The sequence below is a fragment of the Poecile atricapillus genome, chromosome 33 (genome assembly GCF_030490865.1).
Source record: "Poecile atricapillus isolate bPoeAtr1 chromosome 33, bPoeAtr1.hap1, whole genome shotgun sequence".
NCBI lineage: Eukaryota > Metazoa > Chordata > Aves > Passeriformes > Paridae > Poecile > Poecile atricapillus.
Window position 1 is genome coordinate 321,866 of NC_081281.1, and position 20,432 is coordinate 342,297.

Consider the following 20,432-nt stretch of genomic DNA (forward strand, 5'->3'; position numbering starts at 1 on the left):
CTTAGGACCAAATACCCTCAGTCTCAGATTTAAAAAAAAAAACAACATTTTTTGTGTTTCTTTGAGCCAAATTCCCCTGTGTTTGACCTGCACAGTGCCCCCCCAAGGTTTGGGGGTACCACACCACCCCACATCTTCACACGCAGAAAGAAATAAAAAAGAAATATTTCCCAGCTCCTTGCAGACTTCAAATGCCTCGCTATTCCCCCCAAAACGGATCTGAAGGCTTCAGGAGCGAACTGAGAATTGCTGCAGGTTTTTTATACCCTCGTCTTGGGGGTCCAGCGCGCAGGATCCCCCCCCTCCCCGCGCCTCCGCCCCTGCCGTCCTCCCCCTCCCTGGCGCGGGTGGGAGCCGCTGACTCATCTGCCATCATCATCATCATCCTCCCCCCACGAGGAAGGGCAATCCGAGGGGCTGCATTGCAGACCCAGCCTCGCCAGCAGACAAAAGCGACGCTGCACCTCCCGCGGCTCCCCGGCACAAAGAGCCCGGCCGGCACCGAGCCCACCCGTGAGCCCAGCGCAGGTAAGGGCTGCGAGCCGGGGAGGATGCTCGGCGAGAGGATGCTTTTCATTCTGGAAAGGATTCGGGTGCAGGTGGGGGGGGTGTTGGGATTTTTTTGAGGGGGGAAATAAACCACAGCCCGTGGGGATTAAGTGGATAAAGGTGGTTTTGCTTCCATGGGATGAGCAGACCACACTGATCCCATGGGAAATGCTCTTTTTCAGGGGTGACACGCGACACAAGAGGGGTTTTTCCCCTTACTGGATATTTGATTATTTTACTTGTCACTAAACTCTTTTGCCCGCTCTCTTGTCACTAAACTCCAATTTTTGACCCTTTGAAGCTTAAAAATCCATGTCTGCAACACCCCTCACCATTAATAATTCTCTGCTGTTGTGCTGCAAGAAACTCACGGACAGATCCCTAGGGATGGACCCCCAGGGAAAAATTCCCAGGGAAGAGCCTATTTTAAAGTCCTGTGGCTCAGTTTACCCGGAGGGGGTGACACAGGAGCCTTTCATAGATTCTGAGTGACATCCAGAACCTTAAATTTAGCAGCTGATCAGCCCTCATGGCACAGACAGGGCACGATCCAAAGTATGCCTGAATCATCCTTGAGAACTCTGAATTCCGAGATTCAAGACAGGGAATCAGCAGGAAAATGAGGATGTTTTGGGTTAGTCTGCTTTTTCCCCACCTCCGATGCCAGTCGAGGAGGTGAATGACATAATCCTGCCAGGCAGTGACTCAGCTCCTGCCGCGGAAGAAGCTGATCCATGTCTTGTCCTGCTCTTTCCCAGTTTTTGGTGGACCGGGGTGGGGCTGCAGGGGGAATTCTGCAGCGGGGATGGATGGAGGGCATGGCAGGGATGGGTGGGGTGTGGTGGGAATGCCGGGCGAGGCTCCTTCCAGCCCTTTCCAGAGGGTTCGGTGCTGGGAGGGAGGGATGGGGTGGGGTCGGGGGGGAGGGGGCTGCACAGGGACCCCCCCTCTCTGCCCACTCCCTGGGGATTCAGCACAGGGAAAGGGAGACACCGGTGTGCGGGTGGTGGAAAAAGAGTTCCTTTGGCTGCTGCTGGGAAGGGGATAATCCCCACCCTCCCCTCCCCTCCCGGGCTGTTTGGATAGGGGAAACTGAGGCACGGCATGACAAGTCCCTTAGGCTCCCTCCAAATCACAGCACAGAGAAGGGCCGTGCCCAAGGCTGTGGATAAAACTCTGGCAGAGCTCGAGCCTGCAGCTAGACCCAGCCTAGAGTCAAACCTCCACAACCCCACGCTCTCCTCCACCATCAGCTCCTCCCTGGGGATTATCCTACGGGACAGGGTCAGCACGGCAACACCGGAGACTTCTGGCCACTCTGGGGCAACTCCCGTGTCTTTGGTAGAGCTTTTCTCTTCCTCTCCTTTCCCCTCACGCCCTTCACAGCCTGAAAATGCTGGACACCATCAGCAGCCAGTACGACTCCTTCATCTACTGGAGGATGCCGATCCCGCGGCTGGACATGGCCGAGCTGGAGGGGCTGGGGCTCGCAGACATGGCCCTCTACAAGCCCAAGGGAGGGCTGGGCAAGCTCGGGGACCGGGGCAGCCAGGACGTCTCCCAGGAAGAGGACAGTCTGCTGCAGTTCAACAGCTTTAACTTCTGGCGAGCTCCCATTGCCAGCATCAGCTCCTTAGATTTCGATTTAATTTGAAGCCCTTCCCGCCCCTCCTCACCACCCCGCTCTCTCTCTTTCCGCCAGGCATGCCAGGGTTTGGTTCTGTTGTCACTTTGGAGGCTGTTGGGTTGGGTTTTTGTTTTTTTGGTTCGTGGGCAGTTTTGCCATCGCTAATTCACTCAGCAGTTCACCGCAGCCTTGACGGTGATGGGCTCCCCGAAAATCTCCGACCCCTCTCCCCTTTTTCCTCCTGGAATCACAAGGGTGCAAGGGGGGGTAACAGCACCGGGGGCAAACACCAGGGGAGGGGGCAGAAACATCCCCCCCATTGCCCCTCTCTGTTTGGTGCCACCCCCACCCCGTGTCAGTGTGACCACGGCTGTCCCCACCCTGTGTGACAATTCCTCAGCTCATTTCTCATGTGCTTTTTTAAGAAACTCATTTGTGCAAATGGGGCGCCGGAGGAGCAATGGGAATCGCCCTGGTTTCACAGGAAGCAGCGACCCTCTGCACTCCCCTGGCCCAATTTCTCAAAAATCTGCTTTGTCCCTCAACCTTCCCCTCGGGAATGTGAGGTGGAAGGGGCAGGGATGCGCCCAAGATATCAGCACAAACCTCCTTCTCACAAAAAACCAATCACTTTGAGCCTTGTGCTATGAGCCCAAGCAGAAAAAATTATATCCAGGAGGGTAAATAGACATGGAAATGCTCTGACCTTGCTTGGTGGGGTCAAGGCTGGGTGTTTACTGCCCCAAATTTGATTTTTTTCATCCTTTATGTCCCACGTGGTTTACTCCCGGTGCAGCTCCTGACTGGGACAGACGCTGGGTACATTGTGGGGTCTGGAAGGGTGATGGGATGGAGCTGAAAGATGGAGAATTTAGTTTGATCTTACCCCCAAATGAAAATATTTCAGGTTTTCCACCCACTTAATCAATCCCTTTAAAAACAACAACAGACAATGCTGCATTCATTCAAGTGGAAGCCTTGAGTTTTCTCTGGGGAGATTTTCACCTGCTGAGATTTATTTCTGAGCATCATCTCAAGATGGTGGGGGGGTGGAAAACCCAACCTGGAATAATTTTTGGCTTTTAATCGGGTTTTTTTCCCTCCCCAAGATTGTTTTCTGGGATTGGTTTGTCTTCTTGAATGTGCTTTTTTTGGGTTTGATTGGGATGAAGTGATGTAGAGCATCCCAAAATCATCCTGAGAGCTGAGGGGTATGTGGCTGGGGGCAGGCTGAGACAGCACTTAAAAAGTGCCAGAAATGTGCAAAAATCAGAAAAAAAATCTGCATTCTACTATGAAAATTGGATGCAGCTCTCCTGTAATCTCCAGAAATAATCCAGTGTGCTGATTTTGAACCATCTGTGTAAAACCAGAGGTGAAAAATGTAAACTCTCCTCTGCAGAGCTGCTTGACTTCTGTGTTCCCACCTAGGAAAACCTGCAGAAGTATTTATTATGAAACTTTAAATAAAATCCGTTAAAAACATACACATTCCTGTGGACACATAGACTAACATAAAAGTTGTTTAGCATTAAAATGTCTCACATCTCTTTACGGCGAACTGAGAACTCACCTCTACATCTTTACACATGCTGTGGAAGACTTAAGCATGGAAAAATTAAGCCTAAAGGATTATTATAAGCACATTAAGGATATTAATTACACTTCTGCTTTTCCAAGCCCCACAGGAAAACACCCCAGAGAAGAAACAGGCCCCAGAGCTCAAATTTTACCTCAAAAAAGGGCATTTGGGGCAAGTCAGGGGCACCCAAGCGGGTAACAACCTTGAAGAGGGGGGATTAGCAGCCTGAGAGAGGCTAAATCCTAAACTGGAAGGCACACAGAGGAGACGGGTATGCTCGAACTACTAAAATACACACATATAAATAGATATATGTTCACAAACCCTAATTTCCAAAGCCCCAAAAGACAACCAACCCAGCCCGCCTCAGCGAGGCGCCGCCGCCATTTTATACTTGGCGCAAACCGCCTCGGCCGGATCTAACCCCGGGGACGCGTCACGGCGCCCCGCCGATTGATATCCTTCCGCCAGAGGCGAACGCTCCCCTGCCAGGCCTCTCCCGACGGCCCCGGGGCGGGAGAAGGACGGGAAAAAGGAGGAGAAATTCCCACATTTCCCACAGCTCCCGCTGCGGCGGGGCGAGCGCGGGACCAGCCCGGTCTTTCTCCGCCGCCTCGGAGGACTCTTTAGTTGCACGTCGTATATCCTTCCGCCGTCCCGCGGGGCCGCCATTTTGTGAGGCCGCGGCGGGAGGGGCGGGCCCGGAGGGGTCCGGAGCCGCTGGGGCGAGGCGGGGCTCCCGTGAGGGGCTCCCGTGAGGGGCTTCGGGGACCCTCGTGAGGGGAAGGGCTGCGATCTTGGGGGCTGTGAGGAGGGAGGACCCCTGTGAGGCGTTCGGAGGACTCCCAGTGAGGGAAGGGGCTGCGGGACCCTCTGAGAGGGGCGATCTGAGGAGGGGGGACCCCCGTGTGGGGGACGCTCACCCAGAGAGCAAATCCCGTCACAAAGGTCTAATCTCGCCCTTCATTCTTACACCGGGGCAAGTTCTCAATCTCTTCCCTTAAGCAAACGCCAAAACCACCTTAGGTGAGGTCTTAGGGCGAGTGTGACCCTAGGATTGCTCTCCAGTAGAGGGCAGATGGGTATTTAGGAAAGGAAAAGTGCTGAAATGTCGCCAAACACGCCCAAGTGCTGCTTCCTGCCCCGGAATGTTTTCAGCAGTCGAGGTGAGGGAGGAGGATAGTACAACTGGTGTAAAATAAAGGTGGTTTTAGTGTGTGGCTCCTCTGTGCTCAGCTCGGCCGTGGGCCTGCGCCAGCTCTGGGGAAAATTGATTCGGCTGATGGAACAGGAATAATGAGAATTCCTGCCTGTGGCTGTGCCTGAGAATGGAATAGTTTGCTTTGCTCTTTACTGCCAGTGTTGAGTGTTTTGCTTTGTGTAAACATTGAGTAAGCAGGTCTAAGGGATGTGTAGATCATTCCTTATTTATTATGTCCCATGTTAGATGGAAATAAATAGGTTATAAATAGGTTTCCCGTTGTTCTTGAGCCTTATTGTGACAGGGAAAACCCATTTAACTTGGTTCAAATTCTATTTGAGCAATCCCATTTTTTCTAATGTCCAGCAATGCTCTGCCAATAACCAACACACCGCTCTCCACATGGGACTGCCCTAAAATACCCCAGGATTTTCCCTCCACGACACTTCCAGAGTCAGGAACAGCTCAGGAACAGCTCAGGAACAGCTGCATCTGCTGCTCTGAAAGGTGAATTTCGGATTTCCCAGGAGATGGCATCAGCAACCACTTCAATTTTAATAAAAACATCTAATTTAACACTTCCAGATAAAGATTTTTCTTGTCTCTCTTCTGGTTTTTAAATGGGAACAAGGATCTTTAGCTGGGCTGGGGGAATCTGGTTACAAGGTGCTGAAAACTCCAGGCTTGGGCTGTTTCCTCCTGCCAACCCAAATATTCTAGGAAACAAACCCGATGAACTTGTTAAATCAGGTAAAAACACAGAGAAAAATCAGATTGCAAGGGTTAAATGAGAACTTTAGGTGAACTTCCTTCTGTGTGTTTATAATCTGTTGATCTACGGCAGTGCTGAGGAACAGGATCTCTTTTTTTCCTTTTTAAAGAGGAATTGTGGGTTCTCTGCACTGAGTTTGCGCCCATTTAGGTAATTTCCTGTCCCATTCTTACAGAGATTATATTGAATAGGAGCTACTATGGTCAATTGCAGGAAGAAACATTGTTTCTGGGCTGAGAAGGTTTGTTTATCTCATTTCAGTCAATATCCCATTGCAGTGAGCATGCTTTTTGGGAGATTTATTGATTTAATCCCAGTTCAAACTCAGTTAAAGAAACAGTGATGGATACCAATAGAAACAACTTCATTCTAACTGAATTTTAAATGAACCACCATGCCTGACGTTGCCATACACAGCCCTTGATGTGCTTTAACGGTTATTTTAAAAATAAATAATAAAAATGGAAACCCACTGCAGCAGAAATGGATGTCTGTAACATACACACATGGATAAATAGTTCAGGGTGAAATTGTCTCAAATGTTTCCTGTCCCCATGCTGAGGCTCTGATAACTCCTAATTACAGAAAGGTTTGTGTTGTTTTTTTAATCATCTTTTTTATGCTGTTTGACCTTTAATTAACTTTGGATTTAGGAATTTGATAAAGTGGAAGTTTATCTAATCCCCTCACTTCTCAATTCCGTTCTCTTCCCCAAAGCTAAGCATTTTTTTTCTAGAGTCTAGAGACAAGTAATTTAAATTCTTGAAGCTGCTGATGCCACAGCAGTGATTCCTTGACCCAAGTGTTTTCAGCACAGGTCAGGTCCCGGTTTCCTGCCCTGGGAGCAGGATGCAGCCAAGGGAAGGGGCAGGGAAGGAAGCTTTGCTGAGCCAGGGCTGCTGAACTGCTGCCTCCACTTCCAGGGCTTTTCATATGTGTGCTGGTCCTTACTAACGTGCACAAAATAAAATTATTAAGGTTGGAGAAGACCTCCAAGATCATCAATCCAACCCTCAAATGGACGTGATGATCTTGGAGGTTGTTTGAACCTTCCAGCTACGCTGGGTTTACCTTGAAAACTTGGTTTTGCTGAGCTGTAGTGGAGTTATTTTCTTTCTCCTGCTAAAACCTCCTAATTCCCACATTGTTTTCCATAATCCCAGGAGTTTCAAGCCGCACACTCGAGCCTTTCCCCTTCAGTTTCTATTCAAGGAAGAGAGAAGGAAACCCTGAGTCTTTTCTCTGGCGTTTGCTTTATTTCCCAGGGTAGGAGGGAGGAAGTGGTGGAAGCAGAGGCTGTGGATTGTGCCACCGAGTGCCACTGTCCCCAGAGCCCCCTGCCAGCCCCTCGTGCCCCTCGGGCAAGGTGAGGCTTCAGTGCCAAAGGGAAAAGGTTCCAGCTCCTGGGAGCCTGCAGAGCTCGTGGGCACCGTGGGCTCGGGAGAGCTGAGCGTCTCTGGGGCTTCTGTGGGCACCAGAAATCCGCTGGAACATTTGGGGTTTTTCCTGGAAACCCAGTGCCCTCAGGAGGAGAAATGCCAGGCTGTTGGTAGAGGCCATTCCCTTATCCCGTGGGGAACGTCCCAGTCTGGGAGAAAATCACCCAAGTGATGAAACTCCAACCTGTTATTCCATGTTTATCTAAAACTTCGTCCCGTGCCGTTAATATCAGCCCACCCCGTCCTCCCGTTAAACTCCCGGGGCTCTGTAATCTCGTTATTTTATGAGACAGATACAAATGGTGTGCAGTAAAGCAGGGCACAGCTCCAGAGCTCTGTTTTGTTTCCTCAGGGGATGTCATTCCCCAGCCTTGCCTACTACCGCCAATTCTTCCAGCGTGTCCCAGGGATACTCGATTATTTGGATTAACTTCGGGGCAGGAAAAGAGGATTAGGAAGCAGAGCTGCTCTTTAATGCGCGCACGGAGACGGGTTACATCAGTTCTGTCTGTTTACAGACTTGCCCTGCTGAAAAACAATTTTCTAAAGCTGTTAATTATTCTGAATTATTTGCCAAATTACTACAAATCATTCCTGGCTTGGGACCCACCAGGAAGACAAAGGGGGAACTGTTTAGGTGGCGCTACCTTCAGTCACTCACATGAGCTTTCTCCTCCCTGCTTGGCCAAATTCTGCCTTCCCAAAGCAAAAACTCATGTTTACAGATTTAAAATATTTATTCTCTGGACATTTGCAGCTCTTGCATGTGCTTAAAGCTGCTTGGGAGCTTAGAGACAGGAATTATCCAGGAGAGCTTTCTATTCCTCTCCTTCTCCCTGTCTGGGCTGGAAGTTCCACTACCGAGGCATCAAAATACATTTTTTTCCTCATGTGGTTCTTTTTAAGATGAAAACTTTTGGCTTTGGATTGTGTCAGCCCCATTGGGGTGAGACACTTGGGTATTCCAGACTTGGAATTGTGTCCTGAGAGGCAAGGAGTGGAAGAAGGAGTGGGTGACTCCAAGGAACACAAGGTGGACACTCCTCGGAGCAGAGCTGAGCCCGGGGGTCTCTGTCACAAACCTGGAGCTCAGGGATTTTACTGCCATGATTTGGGATTCCCCCTGGGAGCTGGGCACAATCCAGGCCTCAGCAATAAACCTGGAATGGCTCCTCATCCCTTTTTCAGGAGGAAAAATGTTTTTCCTCATTTCCCTCCCAACTTTTCATCACTGGTAACGCTTTTATTTTCCTTGCACCTTGGTTCCACCTCCTTCCAACCTCTGAAATTCATCCAGGTGGGATCTCACCTACCTTCCCACATTTCCCGAGGTGCTGAGGGAATGCCCACCAGCCTGGATCCACCTAATGACGCTGTCACCTCCTAATCCTGGCACTTGTAAAGGAAAATTGCTCTTTTTTCCTCTCTTTTTGGTTAAATCCGGGGCTGTTCCCGCGGTTCCAAGAGCTGCCCCCTCCAGCCTCCACCTCCCGTGCCAAAATGTGCTTTGAAACCTGCAGAGATCCGGAGCTTTTCCACAGAATTCTCCCCAGCCAGGTGATCTGGCAGATATTCTGGGATGTCAATACCTGCATTGTTGGGAATGGGAAGAAATCCCAGTGGTGAAAGCAGCTGGATTAGTGCTGAGCTGCCTGGGAATTCCAGCCTGAGCACAGACCTTGTGCAAATCCCAGGGACCAGATCTGCAATGGCAACAGAAATATTCTCTTGGTATCTTGCTTTAAACATTTGCAGAGGTGTGGAAGGGATTTTCCCCTTTTATCCATGATTTTCTTCTCCCAAAATTGTTAATTTTTGGATTCAGGCAACATTGAATGTTTGTCACATGAAGCATCTCACGCTCTCAGGGAAAACCATCCTTCACCTGTTTGTTTCAGGAAGAATTTGAGGGAGTTTTTCATCAAAACACCCAGAATAAAAGAATTCCATGGTTTTACAATATTTAGGCAGATATTCTACTTCCCACACTGGCCAGGGCTGTAAACTGGCAGCACATGGAAATCCAGACGTGGCAGCCTGGAAGTCTGGTTGTCTTTGGAGATACAAATGTCCCTTTTTAAAACTAAAATTTCTCTTTTTAAAGACCTGAAACCCTTTTTTTAACATGCAGCTGATCTGTACTGTGCCCTCCCCAGTGCCACCCTCAGTTATTGCCATCCTTCTCCCCAAAACAGGTGATTTTGCCAAAAAATCCCCTCAGCTGGGAAAAAACCTTCCTCTTTGGAAGAGGAAATTAAAAATAAAAAGTCCGTGGGGCTCATGGGAACTGGTTTGGGTTATTTTGGGAGGAAATAAAGCTGAGGATGTTGTCACCTTTTGGAGGGGAATCCCCTGATTTCATTTCTGGAAGTATCCGTGTATCAAAGCTGACCAAAACCGAGGCGGATTTATCTGTGCCTGGAATTCAAACCCGGCTGCGTCCCCAGCTCTTCCACAGAAAACCACCAGCAGCTTTTTTAGCCAAAAGCAGCATTTTTCTGGTCCGTAAATTCCCTCCCACGGGAGCCCAGGCCGGGCTGTGCCGTGTCAGGGCTTTTCCTGCCAGCGCGTCCGTGCCAGCGTGGGCCAGAGAGCCCTGAGAGTCTGCCCTCAGCACACTTTGGGGCTAATAAACACCCTTTGGGGCTAATGAACACCCTTTGGGGCTAATAAACACACTCTGGGCTAATGAACACACTCTGGGGCTAATAAACACACTTTGGGGCTAATAAACACACTTTGGGGCTAATGAACACCCTTTGGGGCTACTGAACACACTCTGGGGCTAATGAACACCCTTTGGGGCTAATGAACACACTCTGGGGCTAATAAACACACTCTGGGGCTAATGAACATACTCTGGGGCTAATGAACATACTCTGGGGCTAATGAACACCCTTTGGGGCTACTGAACACACTCTGGGGCTACTGAACACCCTTTGGGGCTACTGAACACACTCTGGGGCTAATGAACACACTCTGGGGCTACTGAACACACTCTGGGGCTAATGAACACCCTTTGGGGCTACTGAACACACTCTGGGGCTAATGAACACACTCTGGGGCTAATGAACACCCTTTGGGGCTACTGAACACGCTTTGGGGTTAATGAACACCCTTTGGGGCTAATGAACACACTCTGGGGCTAATGAACACACTCTGGGGCTACTGAACACACTCTGGGGCTAATGAACATACTCTGGGGCTAATGAACACCCTTTGGGGCTACTGAACACGCTTTGGGGTTAATTAGACGTGTTTCCCTCCTTCCAGCAGCTTCCCTCATCCCAAACCAGAGCGAATCCGGCCGGGCTGAGCAGAGGAGGCCACGGAGACCCCAAAGCCGTCCTCTGCAGACAGCCAGGGGCTCAGAGATCTGGGGTCCCCTCCCTTCCACCCCATCCCCTTCTTGGGGCTGCTCTGTTTGATTCATCTGGACTTTTATTGCATTGTTTGATCAGATTCCCTGAGTTCTGGGACAAGAACACAAGGGCTCGGGCAACCCCCCCTTTCCTACCAAGGGAAAATGCTTTGGAATGCAGAGATTTCAACATCCACGCTCATTTTTTGTTGTGTATTTTTTATTAAAATCCTGCGCCACTGGTGCGGTGCCCTGGCCCAGCCCTGCTCCTACACAGTAGGATGGGCTGGGCCATGTGTCCCCCTTCCTGGTGTCCCCAAGGGGGGCGACAGCAACTCCCATCCCTCCCGAACAGAAAATAAATTAGAAAGAATAAAAAAAAAGCAAAAGCGGGGGGGCCGGGAGACACGGAGCCCTTGTCACTGCAGTGCGGGGACACGGGGGGATCCCTGTCACCTCTGGGGGCTGTCCTGGTGACACGGGGACCCTCAGGGCTCCGGAGAGAGCCGGGGCAGTGGGAGCCGCACCCCGGGGTCCCCCAGCTGCACTCGGGGTGTCCCGGGAGGGGCTCAGGGCCGCCCCGGGGCCGCGGGCAGCAGCAGCGGCTTGGGCAGCACCGGGGGCTTCATGGACAGGGAGCGCTCCAGGGGAACGGGCCGGGGTCCCCAGGGCGGCGCCCCCGGTGTCCCCAGCGAGTGCATTCGGGTGAGGCCCCGGGCGGGCCCGGGGGGGCTGCCGGGGGTCCCCACGAGCGAGCGGCTCTGTGCCAGCGGCCGCCGGGGTCCCGGGGGGCTGTCGGGGGGCACGTCCAGGCGCACCGGGGCTCGGTCGTGGGGCCCGAGGGGCGGCGCGGGGCCCGCGGAGCGCGGCAGGACCCGGTTGGCGAAGGAACCGGAGCCCGGGGGGGTCACGGGCCACCCCGAGCCCCCGAGCGGCCGCGGCGGAGCCTCCTCCCGAGCCGCCCTGCCCGGGGGACCCGGCCCGGGGGGCTCCCGCTCCCGCGGTGAGCGGGCGGGGGGCGGCCCCGGGGGCTCGGGGGAGCCCGGGACCGGCCGGGGCGGCAGCGCGGGGTAGAGGCGGGGAACGGGCGGCTGCGCCGGGCTCTGCGGGGCGCACGGCGGCTCCGGGGGCGGCTTGGGGACGGCGGGGCGCTGGCACCAGGTGGCCACCAGCCCGGTGGCCAGGGCTCCCAGGGCGAAGGCGCCCAGCACGCAGCCCACGAGCACCGGCACCGGCACCGTCGGCTCGGGCCCGGGCCCGGGGTGCCGCACCCCTGCGGGATCACCTGTCAGCCCGGTGCCCGCGGGGTCCGACACCCCCCCAGACACCCCCCGGTCCCGCTCACACCCCCGGGATTCCCCCTCCCTGAGTCTTCCCGTCCCTGGGGTTCCCCTCCCGTCCCTGGGGGTCTCACACTCGTCTCTGGGGTCCTCCCTCCACAGTCCTTGGTGCCCCCTCCCCAGTCCCGGGGGTCGCTCTCCCAGCCCTGGAACACCCCTCCCTGGTCCCCAGGGTACTCAGACAATGTCACTGACCGTGGGCCAAGTCCTCCTCCTCGTCACTGTCCTTTGCAGCCCCTGTGAGAGCAGAACGAGGTCGGGCCAGGCCCCATCACGTCCCTTGGAGCCATCCGTGTCCCCTCCCCGTCCTCCCCATCCTCTGGCATCACCCACGTGTGCCAGAGCCTCCCCAGTGTCACCGTGGTGCCACCTGTGTCCCCACGTTCCCCCACGTCACCTTGGCAGGTCTCACTGATCCCGAGGGATCCCTCCGTGTCCTGCTGGAAGCCACTCCTGGGACACAGAGGCGACATCACCCTCTGTCCCCGCTGTGTCCCGCACAGGGCGGGGTCCCAGGAGGTCGGGGATGAGAGGGACACTCACGGGAGCTCCTCAGAGAAGGGGACGCAGCCCCTGGAGGGCAGCCAGACACAATAGGGGTCCCGTGCGGCCAGGCAGCTCCTGCGGGGACACGGGGATGCAGCCGCCGTTCGTGTCCCGGTGCCCTCGCACATCCCCGTCCCTGCCATTCCCTCGTGCCCTTGCACGCTCCCGATCCCCTGCACGTCCTTGAGCCTTTGCACACTCCTGCGGCTCCACACCTTTGCACACTCGCACTCTTTGCACGTCCTTGTACACGTTCATTCCCCCGCACCCCAATTCCCGCACCCCCCGCGCCCCCCGCGCCCCCATTCCCGCGCCCCCCTTTAGCCCCCCGCGCCCCCCGCACCCCCATTCCTGCGCCCCCCTTTAGCCCCCCGCGCCCCCCGCAGCCCCTCACCCTCGGCAGGAGCTGTGGTGAGCGCAGCGGCTCAGGGGCAGCCTCAGCAGGCACCCGGCGAAGGCCACGATGAGCTCCCGGCCCGGCAGGTGCAGCTCCAGCCCCAGCACCCGGCTGGGGACCCCGGCCCCCCGCGGGCTGTGGCACCTGCACCCCACAGCAGCCGGGCTCAGCGCAGCCCACCCTGGCACCCCAAACCCGGCAGTGCCTGAGAGCCCCCCGGCACCACCGCTCCCCACAGAGCCCGGACCCACCCCCAGGCCCCCCAACCAGACCCCCAGCACTCCCAGTACCCGCGGCCCCCCCATCCTCCCCAGCCCCACAATGCCCACAGCCCCCCAGCCCCCTCCAGCACCCGTAAGCCCCCCCGAGACCCCCAGCCCTGGGCACCCCCTGCCTGCCCCTCACCGCCCGGGGTCGTAGAGGCTGATCTCCTCCAGCAGCAGCGTCTTGGCACCGCTGTCCCTGCTGTCCCCCGGCTCTCGGGGGTCCCCTGGTGCCGGGGTGCCCCCGGGGGGCTGGGGGGCCTCGGGGCGCTGTGCAGCTGCCAGGACCTTCAGCACCCGCCCGTCCTCGGCGCCCAGGAACAGCACGGTCTGGTTCCTGCGGGGCCCCGCGCCCGTGTCCACGGCCAGCTGGGTCAGCCTGGGGCAGGACACGGCCTCGGACACCTGGGCTGGGGCTGACGGGGGATTCCTGCCCCGCACGCCCTTCACAAGAGCCTTGGACGAGGAGCGTGCCCACCCTGCAGCACAGCCTGAACCTGCTCCCGTGAGCCCTGACCCCAGGGCCCCTCCAGGCACGAGTCCATCCCATCCCCGAGTCCATCCCATCCCCGCGTCCATCCCATCCCCGAGTCCACCGTGTCCCTGCACCTGGTGCCGGTGTGGGTGAAGAGGGGCCGCCCGCCCGCGGGGCTCACGGCGCCGTGCAGCAGCGGGTGCTCCTTGGCGAACACCAGGGTCTCGTCAGGGAAGTCCCCAGAGGTGCCAACACCGGCAGCGGGTCCCATCCCGGCGCAGCAGCCCGGCCTGCGGCACAGCCGGTGTGGGGCGCGGTGTCTGCGGCACCCGGGCGTGTCCCGCTGTGGGGCGGGGGGTACCTGGGCTGGGGGACCCTGTCCTCTGGCACCGCGGTCCAGGTGGCCCCACGGGGCTCAGCGAAGGGACCCTCGAACGACCGCTCCACGTCTGCCAGGTAGAAGGCGCAGACGGCCGAGCCGGGGATGCTGCGGTGACAGCGGTGGGGACAGGATGGCCTCGGTTTGAGCAGGGCCCCTCCGTGTCCCAGGTGTGTTCCCGTGCTCTGCTTCCCTGGGTGTGTGTCCCTGTGTCCCCTGTGTGTCCCCATGTCCTCCTGGGCAGCCCCCTCCCTGTGTCCCCATGTCCACGTGAGTCCCTCCTCATGTCACCATCACCCTGTCCCCCTGTCCCCACGTCCCCATGTCCCCATGTCCCTGCCTGTTGGGCTGGGTGCCAAAGAGGGCGAGGACAGCGGGGCGCCCGTGCAGGGTCTGGGGGGGCGTCACGGCCTCCAGGACATCGAAGTAGAAGACGGTGTCCCCAGGGACGGAGCACTGCAGCCGCACCTTCAGGAAGGACGTCCAGCGCCGCTCCAGCACCCGCGGGGACCCGCCGCGGTCATTGCGGCACACCCGGGCCACCCGGGCCACCAGCACCTGCACAGGAGCCCGGGTCAGCACCTGGGGTCAGCACCTGGACACCCTCGGGCATTGTCACTGTCCCCCGGGCACCCAGGGAGCACCCACAGGCCTGACACCCTGGTGAGGGGCTCAGGAGCCTCCCCTGCCTCCACCCCAGCACCCCTGGGTGCTCGCCCGGAGCCCCCCGGCCCCGCACCCACCTTGCCCAGGGCGCTGAGCTCCACTGCCACCTCCCTGAAGAAGAAATAGACGTAGGGGCCGTAGGGCAGCACCTGGACAAAGTGGGGTTCTGGGGGGCCAGGGGAGGGACCATCAGCCCCCGCCACCTCCTGGCCTTGTCCCACACGCTGTGCTCACCCCCTCCCCTGCATCCTGCACCCCCTGTGTGTCCCCAAGGCCCTGCACCCCCAGACTGCAGCCCTGCACCCCCCAACCCCATCCCCACATCCCCCTGCCCCGCTGCACCACATCCCTCCACACCTGGAACCCCTACCCCACACCCTCCTACACCCTGTACCCCCCAGCCCGTCCCCACAGACCCCCCCACTCCGGGGTACCCTGCAGCCAGCGGGAGCTGTACTTGAGGGTGCGCAGGGGAGCCTGCCCGGGGCTCAGGCTGCGGTAAATCACGGCATCACTCGCCTGGAAATCGGCCACGGTGGCCGAGTACAGGCTGCCATCTGCGGGGGGGACACACCGGGTCACCCCTGTGCCCCCCCGGCCACCCCCGTGTCCCCCCACCTGCCCGGCACCCACCAACGAAGAGGGCGACGATGCTTTGCTTGGCGTCAAAGGGGCACCGGGCCTGGCCACTGACCTCGTCCCCCTGCTGTGCCAGGCTGCTCACCTGGGGGGGGACACGCCCGTGAGACCCTCCCCAATACTCAGCACCCCCTTGTGCCATCCCCAACCCCAGCACGGACGTGGCTGAGAAGCTCCACACTCATCACACACCTGGGAGGGGGGCTGAGACCCCCCGGCTCATCCCAGCCACCCCCGGGGGGCTGCGAGCCCCCCTCAGCCCCGGTCCCGCGGTCCCGGGACCCCCACCTGGTATGTGCGGCACAGGGGGCTGAAGGCGTTGGTGCCACAGGCCAGGAGGGTCTCGGCGTCGCGGGGCACCAGCACTCGGATGTAGTTGTGACACTCGTCCTGCGGGGGGGACACGGGGGGACCCCGGCGTCACCACCTTCTCGTGCCCTGAGACCCTGTTTGCCCCCACCCTTGGTGCCTTCAAACCCCGCACCCCAAATCCCCCCCTCCTCAACGCCCCTCCACCCCTCGGCACCCCCTCACCTGCCGCCGGCCCCGCATGGCGCAGTTCGCCCTGTCCTGCGGCTCCCAGGTGAGGTGCTGCCAGGTGAGACGGGGGCAGGGGGTGGGTGGGCACGGGCCCCTCGCCCTGTGTGCCCCCCTTGTCCCCAGGGTCGCTGTTCCCGTCCCCCTTACCCGCTCCGGGTACAGCGTCCCCTTGTCCTGCCCCAGCTCGAAGGCGTAGATGTGATCCCTGGGGGGGTGGTGAGTGTGAGGGGGGGTCTGGGGGTGTGAGAGGGGGTCTGGGGGTGTGAGAGGGGGTCTGGGGGTGTGAGGGGGGGTCTGGGGGTGTGAGGGGGGGTCTGGGGGTGTGAGGGGGGGTCTGGGGGTGTGAGGGGGGTCTGGGGGTGTGAGGGGGGGTCTGGGGGTGTGAGAGGGGGTCTGGGGGTATGAGGGGGGGTCTGGGGGTGTGAGGGGGGTCTGGGGGGGCGAGAGGGGGTCTGGGGGGGCGAGAGGGGGTCTGGGGGGGCGAGAGGGGACACGGGGACAACGCGCCAGCCACACGCACAGGGCAGGAACGGGGGGACACCGGCACTGACGGGGGAGCGCGAGCGTGCAAATCCTTGCACAAGCACACGCGAGGATGCTCAGGCACAGACACGAGCACCGGGGGCTCGGGCTCTGCTCACCGGGCGGCCACGAAGAGCGTCCCGTTGAGCCGCAGCATCCGCTGGAAGTCGAGGCCGAGCCGGGCCGTGCCGTTGTCCCCCCGCAGGCCCCCGAAGCGCGGGTAGGCGGCGGTGGCTGCGGGCCGGGAGGACACGGTGACACCCGGGCAGCCCCCGAGCCCCGGCCGCCCCCCGAGCCCCGCTCACCTGCCAGCCCCACGGTGCTGCGAGCCACCAGGTCCCGCGGGAACGGCTGGGCGGGCGCCCCGGCGAGGAGGAGGAGGAGGAGGAGGAAGACGAAGGGCAGCGGGACCCCCGGCATCGCGGGTGGGGCTGAGAGCGACCCCCCCGCCCCGCCCCGGGCTGCGAGCGGGGGGAAACTGAGGCGCGGGGATGGGGGCGGGAGTGGGGACAGTGTGGGGACGGTGCTCCCAGTGTCCCCAGTCCTCTCAGTGGTCTCCACGACCCCCTCCCAGTGTCCGTAGTGCCCCTGCTGCAATGCTCCTGTCCCGAAATCCCCAATGCCCTCGTCCCAGTGCTCCCAGTGCTCCCAGTGCTCCCAGTGCTCCGGGAGCTGCTGCCAGCGGTGCCAGGACACTTCCCCCGGCGCAGGAGTGCAGCGCCAGTGCCCCGCTGTACGGCACCCCAAAACACCCCTGCTACACCCCGACACCGCTCTCACAACACCCCAGGGTCCCCCCAACACTCCAACAGTCCCGCGACAACCTCACAACAGCCAGCGTCCCACCCAAACCCCTACAACACCCCGAAACCACCCTGTCGCAACACCCCATGGTCCCGTGCAGCGCCCTGCACACCCCCTGCCCCAAAGCCACCCCAAAGCCACCCCAAACCCGGCCCGTTCCGACCCCCCACCGCCCCCTGCCCCGGCACTCCCCTGCCCCAACATCCCCCAACCCCCGCCCCTCCCGACCCCTCGGCGCTCGGTACCGGCTCCGCTCCCCGCTCGGTCCCGAGCGGCTCCGCCCCGGAACGGGCCGGGACCGGGCACCGGCCGGAGCGGGGCCGGGGGCGGGACCGGGGACCCCCGTGGGACAGCACAGCCCCCGCCGCGGGACTCCCCCCGCGGCCACCCTATAGATAGGCGTTAATCCCCGTTAATGAGATGATCCTCATTAACTGCCGAGGGTTTGCACGCGCGTGTGCGCGGGCGCGGCTGTGACACCCCCACCCCCGCGGGTCGGTGCGCGCGCCCGCTCGCAGCTGGGGGCGCGCGCCCGCGTGAGACCCCCCCCCCCCCCCACCAAACCCCCCCAAACCCCCCCACCCGCGTGTGCGGAGCGGCGGCCACCCGAGTGTCCCCTTCTGTCCCCAGGGTGGGGACCTGTCACCCGCACCAGCGTGCGGCCGCTCGCTCGCCCGAGCGGGGACCGGGAGCGACTGGGAGTTACTGGGACATACTGGGAGCTGCCCCCCGTGTCCCGCCCAGCGTCCCCAAGTGTCACCGGCTGTCCCGGGGAGCGGAGGGGACCCTGGGGACGCGTCAGGGGCGGAGGGCGCTGGGGACACCCCGAGGCTCGGGGGGCGCGGGGGGTCCCGCGGGGCGGGCACGGGCGACACCTGCTGGCACCGCCCGGAATGGCACCGCGGGGGGCGGTGTCCCCGGAGCGCGGGTGGCAGCCCTGGCGACACAACGGCGACCCCGGAGGGTTTGATCGTGTCCCCGAGGCCACCCCGGGGGGTGGCACCGTCCGCGGCAGGTGACAGTGGGGGAACACGGAGGACGGGGGACACGCACAGGACAGACAGGGGACACAGGGACACGCACAGGACACACGGGGGACACGCACAGGACACACGGGGGACACGGTGACACGCACAGGACACGCACAGGACACACGGGGGACACGGAGCTGTCCCCATGTCCCCTGGCCCTGCAGAGGGCGCGATCTCGGGCCCGGGTGAGGCCCCGCCCCTCCAGGAGGCCCCGCCCCGTCATGGCGGGCGCGCGCGTGCTCGTGCACGTGAGGCGCGCGGGGGCGGGGGGGGCGGCGGCGTTCGGGCAGGTCCGGGGGCACCGGGGGGACCGGGGGGCACCGGGGGGACCGGGGGGGTCTGGGGAGGACCGGGGGGTCTGGAGGTAACGGGCGGGGGACAGTGCAAGGGAGGGGGAGCGGCCGCTGCCGCGTCGTGGCGGTCGCGGTGCGGTGACAGTGGCCGCGGTGTCCCCGTGGCCGTCGCGGTGTCCCCGAGGCTGTCGCGGTGCGGTGACAGCGGCCGCGGTGTCCCCGTGGCCGTCGCGGTGTCCCCGAGGCTGTCGCGGTGCGGTGACAGCGGGTGCGGTGTCCCCGTGGCGGTCGCGGTGCGGTGACAGCAGCCGCGGTGTCCCCGAGGCTGTCGCGGTGTCCCCGTGGCGGTCGCGGTGCGGTGACAGCGGCCGCGGTGTCCCCGCAGAGTGTCACCGGCGTGTTCTGCCCGGGACACTCGGACGTGGCCCTGGTGAGCTGCGGGCTGGAGCGCGGCCGCTTCCTCATCTCCGATGTCCCCTTCCCGGGCTCCGCCGTCACCGTCCTCAAGGTGCGCGGAGCCACCGGTCCCCGTGTCCCCCCCAAGGGAGCCATCGCACCCCTGACGTCCCCTGTCCCCGCAGAGACCCCCGTTCTGCCCCGCCAAGCTGGGAGGGGCCGCGCTGGGTGGCCGGGGGGCACAGCCGGGGGTGGCCGCGGCAGTGGCCGTGCTGCTGGAGGCCGCCTGCGGCCGCGTCCTGCTCACCCGCCGGGCCACCACCCTGCGCCACTTCCCCAATGTTTGGGTGCCACCAGGTGAGTGCGAGGACGGGGCTCAGGAGCTCTGGGGTCCTCTGACCCCTCACTCGGGTGGGGACAGGTGTTTTGGGGTCCCCTGAGCCCTGTCCCCCCCACAGGTGGGCACTTGGAGCCAGGAGAAGAGGTGAGGTGACACCGTGGGGAGGGCAGGGGGTGCCCAGGTGAGTGCGGGGGACACAGGTGTCCCCTGACACCCCGAGCCCCCAGCTGGTGGCCGCAGGGCTGCGGGAACTGGCCGAGGAGACGGGGCTGCGCCTGGAGCCCGGGACCTTCTCGTGGCGCCTGCTCGGCCTCTGGGAGGTAACGACCCCCCCGCAGCCGGGGCTGGGCAGGGGGTGACACCCCCAGGTGCCCGCCCTGCCCCACGGGTCACTCCTGCTCCCCGCAGTCCCTGTTCCCCCCCTCGCTGAGCTGGGGGCCACCGCGCTGCCACCACATTGTCACCTACCTGGGGCTGCGCTCGGCAGAGCCCCGCGAGCGGCTGCAGGTGGGGAGCGCCCCCGAGGGGGTCCCTCCGTGGGTGGGGGGTCCCTCGGTGGGTGGGGGGTCCCTCGGTGGGTGGGGGGTCCCTCGGTGGGTGGGGGGTTCCCTCGGTGGGTGGGGGGGTCCCTCGGTGGGTGGGGGGTCCCTCGGTGGGTGGGGGGTCCCTCGTGGTGTTGCAGTCCCTCTCTGCATGGGGGTCTCTCTGAGGGTGGGGTCCCTCCAAGGGTGGGGGTCCCTATCGAGGTTGGGGTCTCCCCCCTGTGGGGGTCCCTCCCTCCACGGGGGTCCGTGCCCAGGCCCGGCTGTGTCCGAGCCCGTGTGAGGTCAGCGCCGTGGCCTGGCTGGAGCCTCCGGTCCTGGAGGCCATCGCTGCCACCGAGGATGGAGCCGAGGGATCGGCACCGGGACCGGGATCGGAACCGGGATCATTGCCCGGAGAGCTGCCGGCCACCGTGGGGTGAGCCGCTCCTGACACCGTGGGGACAGGGACACGAGGCTGGAGAACACCTGGGGCTGTCCAACCTCCCCACGGCCCCATCCCTGACCCCGTTCCCCGTCCCAGGATCACGGAGCTGAGCGCCGACGGCTTCCGGAGCTCCCAGATTCCCACCGGGATCCTCCTGCGCCGGGCCCCGGCCCACGGCCCCGACCTGGAGCGCGTCAGCACCGGCACCAAATTCGCGCTGGGGAGGTGGCGGGCGGGGCCCGGCCGGCGGGACCGGGAATAAAGCGCTTCCCTCGGGATCCGAGTCCGTGTTGGAGTGGGG

At 60.9% G+C, this 20,432-nt stretch overlaps 3 protein-coding genes across 7 annotated transcripts; 2 read left to right on the plus strand and 1 right to left on the minus strand.

The window, feature by feature from the left end:
• The first annotated feature begins 291 nt into the window (after positions 1–291).
• MLLT11 (MLLT11 transcription factor 7 cofactor) lies at positions 292–3,663 on the plus strand. 2 transcript variants are annotated; one of them, XM_058860782.1, is made up of 2 exons: positions 292–528; positions 1,936–3,663. In XM_058860782.1, exon 2 carries the CDS (start codon positions 1,943–1,945, stop codon positions 2,201–2,203), a length of 261 nt encoding a protein of 86 aa, XP_058716765.1. In that variant the 5' UTR covers positions 292–528; positions 1,936–1,942; the 3' UTR covers positions 2,204–3,663. The 2 variants fall into 2 exon arrangements, with proteins under 2 accessions (XP_058716765.1, XP_058716766.1); XM_058860783.1 differs by lacking the exon at positions 292–528 and adding an exon at positions 665–1,183.
• Positions 3,664–10,730: 7,067 nt separating this feature from the next.
• SEMA6C (semaphorin 6C) lies at positions 10,731–17,198 on the minus strand. The gene is given in 18 exon segments (XM_058860745.1): positions 10,731–11,316; positions 11,319–11,804; positions 12,067–12,108; positions 12,269–12,324; positions 12,415–12,492; positions 12,812–12,958; positions 13,220–13,456; positions 13,687–13,842; positions 13,914–14,039; positions 14,272–14,489; positions 14,675–14,763; positions 15,032–15,154; positions 15,231–15,321; positions 15,525–15,626; positions 15,771–15,827; positions 15,924–15,981; positions 16,418–16,532; positions 16,604–17,198. Coding segments are annotated over 18 exon segments (2,718 nt in total). The 5' UTR covers positions 16,719–17,198; the 3' UTR covers positions 10,731–10,894.
• A 1,112-nt stretch (positions 17,199–18,310) lies between these two features.
• On the plus strand, positions 18,311–20,432 carry NUDT17 (nudix hydrolase 17). 4 transcript variants are annotated; one of them, XM_058860716.1, is made up of 8 exons: positions 18,311–18,423; positions 18,812–18,934; positions 19,008–19,179; positions 19,281–19,306; positions 19,390–19,482; positions 19,571–19,669; positions 19,962–20,122; positions 20,228–20,431. In XM_058860716.1, exons 1-8 carry the CDS (start codon positions 18,355–18,357, stop codon positions 20,391–20,393), a joined length of 909 nt encoding a protein of 302 aa, XP_058716699.1. In that variant the 5' UTR covers positions 18,311–18,354; the 3' UTR covers positions 20,394–20,431. The 4 variants fall into 4 exon arrangements, with proteins under 4 accessions (XP_058716699.1, XP_058716702.1, XP_058716701.1 ...); XM_058860718.1 differs by having other exon boundaries at positions 18,340–18,423; positions 18,812–18,856; positions 20,228–20,432; XM_058860717.1 differs by having other exon boundaries at positions 18,340–18,381.

Excerpts from the sequence above, each read along its gene's own strand:
- MLLT11 (XM_058860782.1), top strand. The coding sequence starts at position 1,943 with ATGCTGGACACCATCAGCAGCCAGTACGACTCCTTCATCTACTGGAGG.
- NUDT17 (XM_058860716.1), top strand. The coding sequence starts at position 18,355 with ATGGCGGGCGCGCGCGTGCTCGTGCACGTGAGGCGCGCGGGGGCGGGG. Across the intron at positions 18,424-18,811 it reads GGGCGGCGGCGTTCGGGCAG|AGTGTCACCGGCGTGTTCTG; the intron begins GTCCGGGGGCAC and ends GTGTCCCCGCAG. Across the intron at positions 19,180-19,280 it reads CAATGTTTGGGTGCCACCAG|GTGGGCACTTGGAGCCAGGA; the intron begins GTGAGTGCGAGG and ends TCCCCCCCACAG.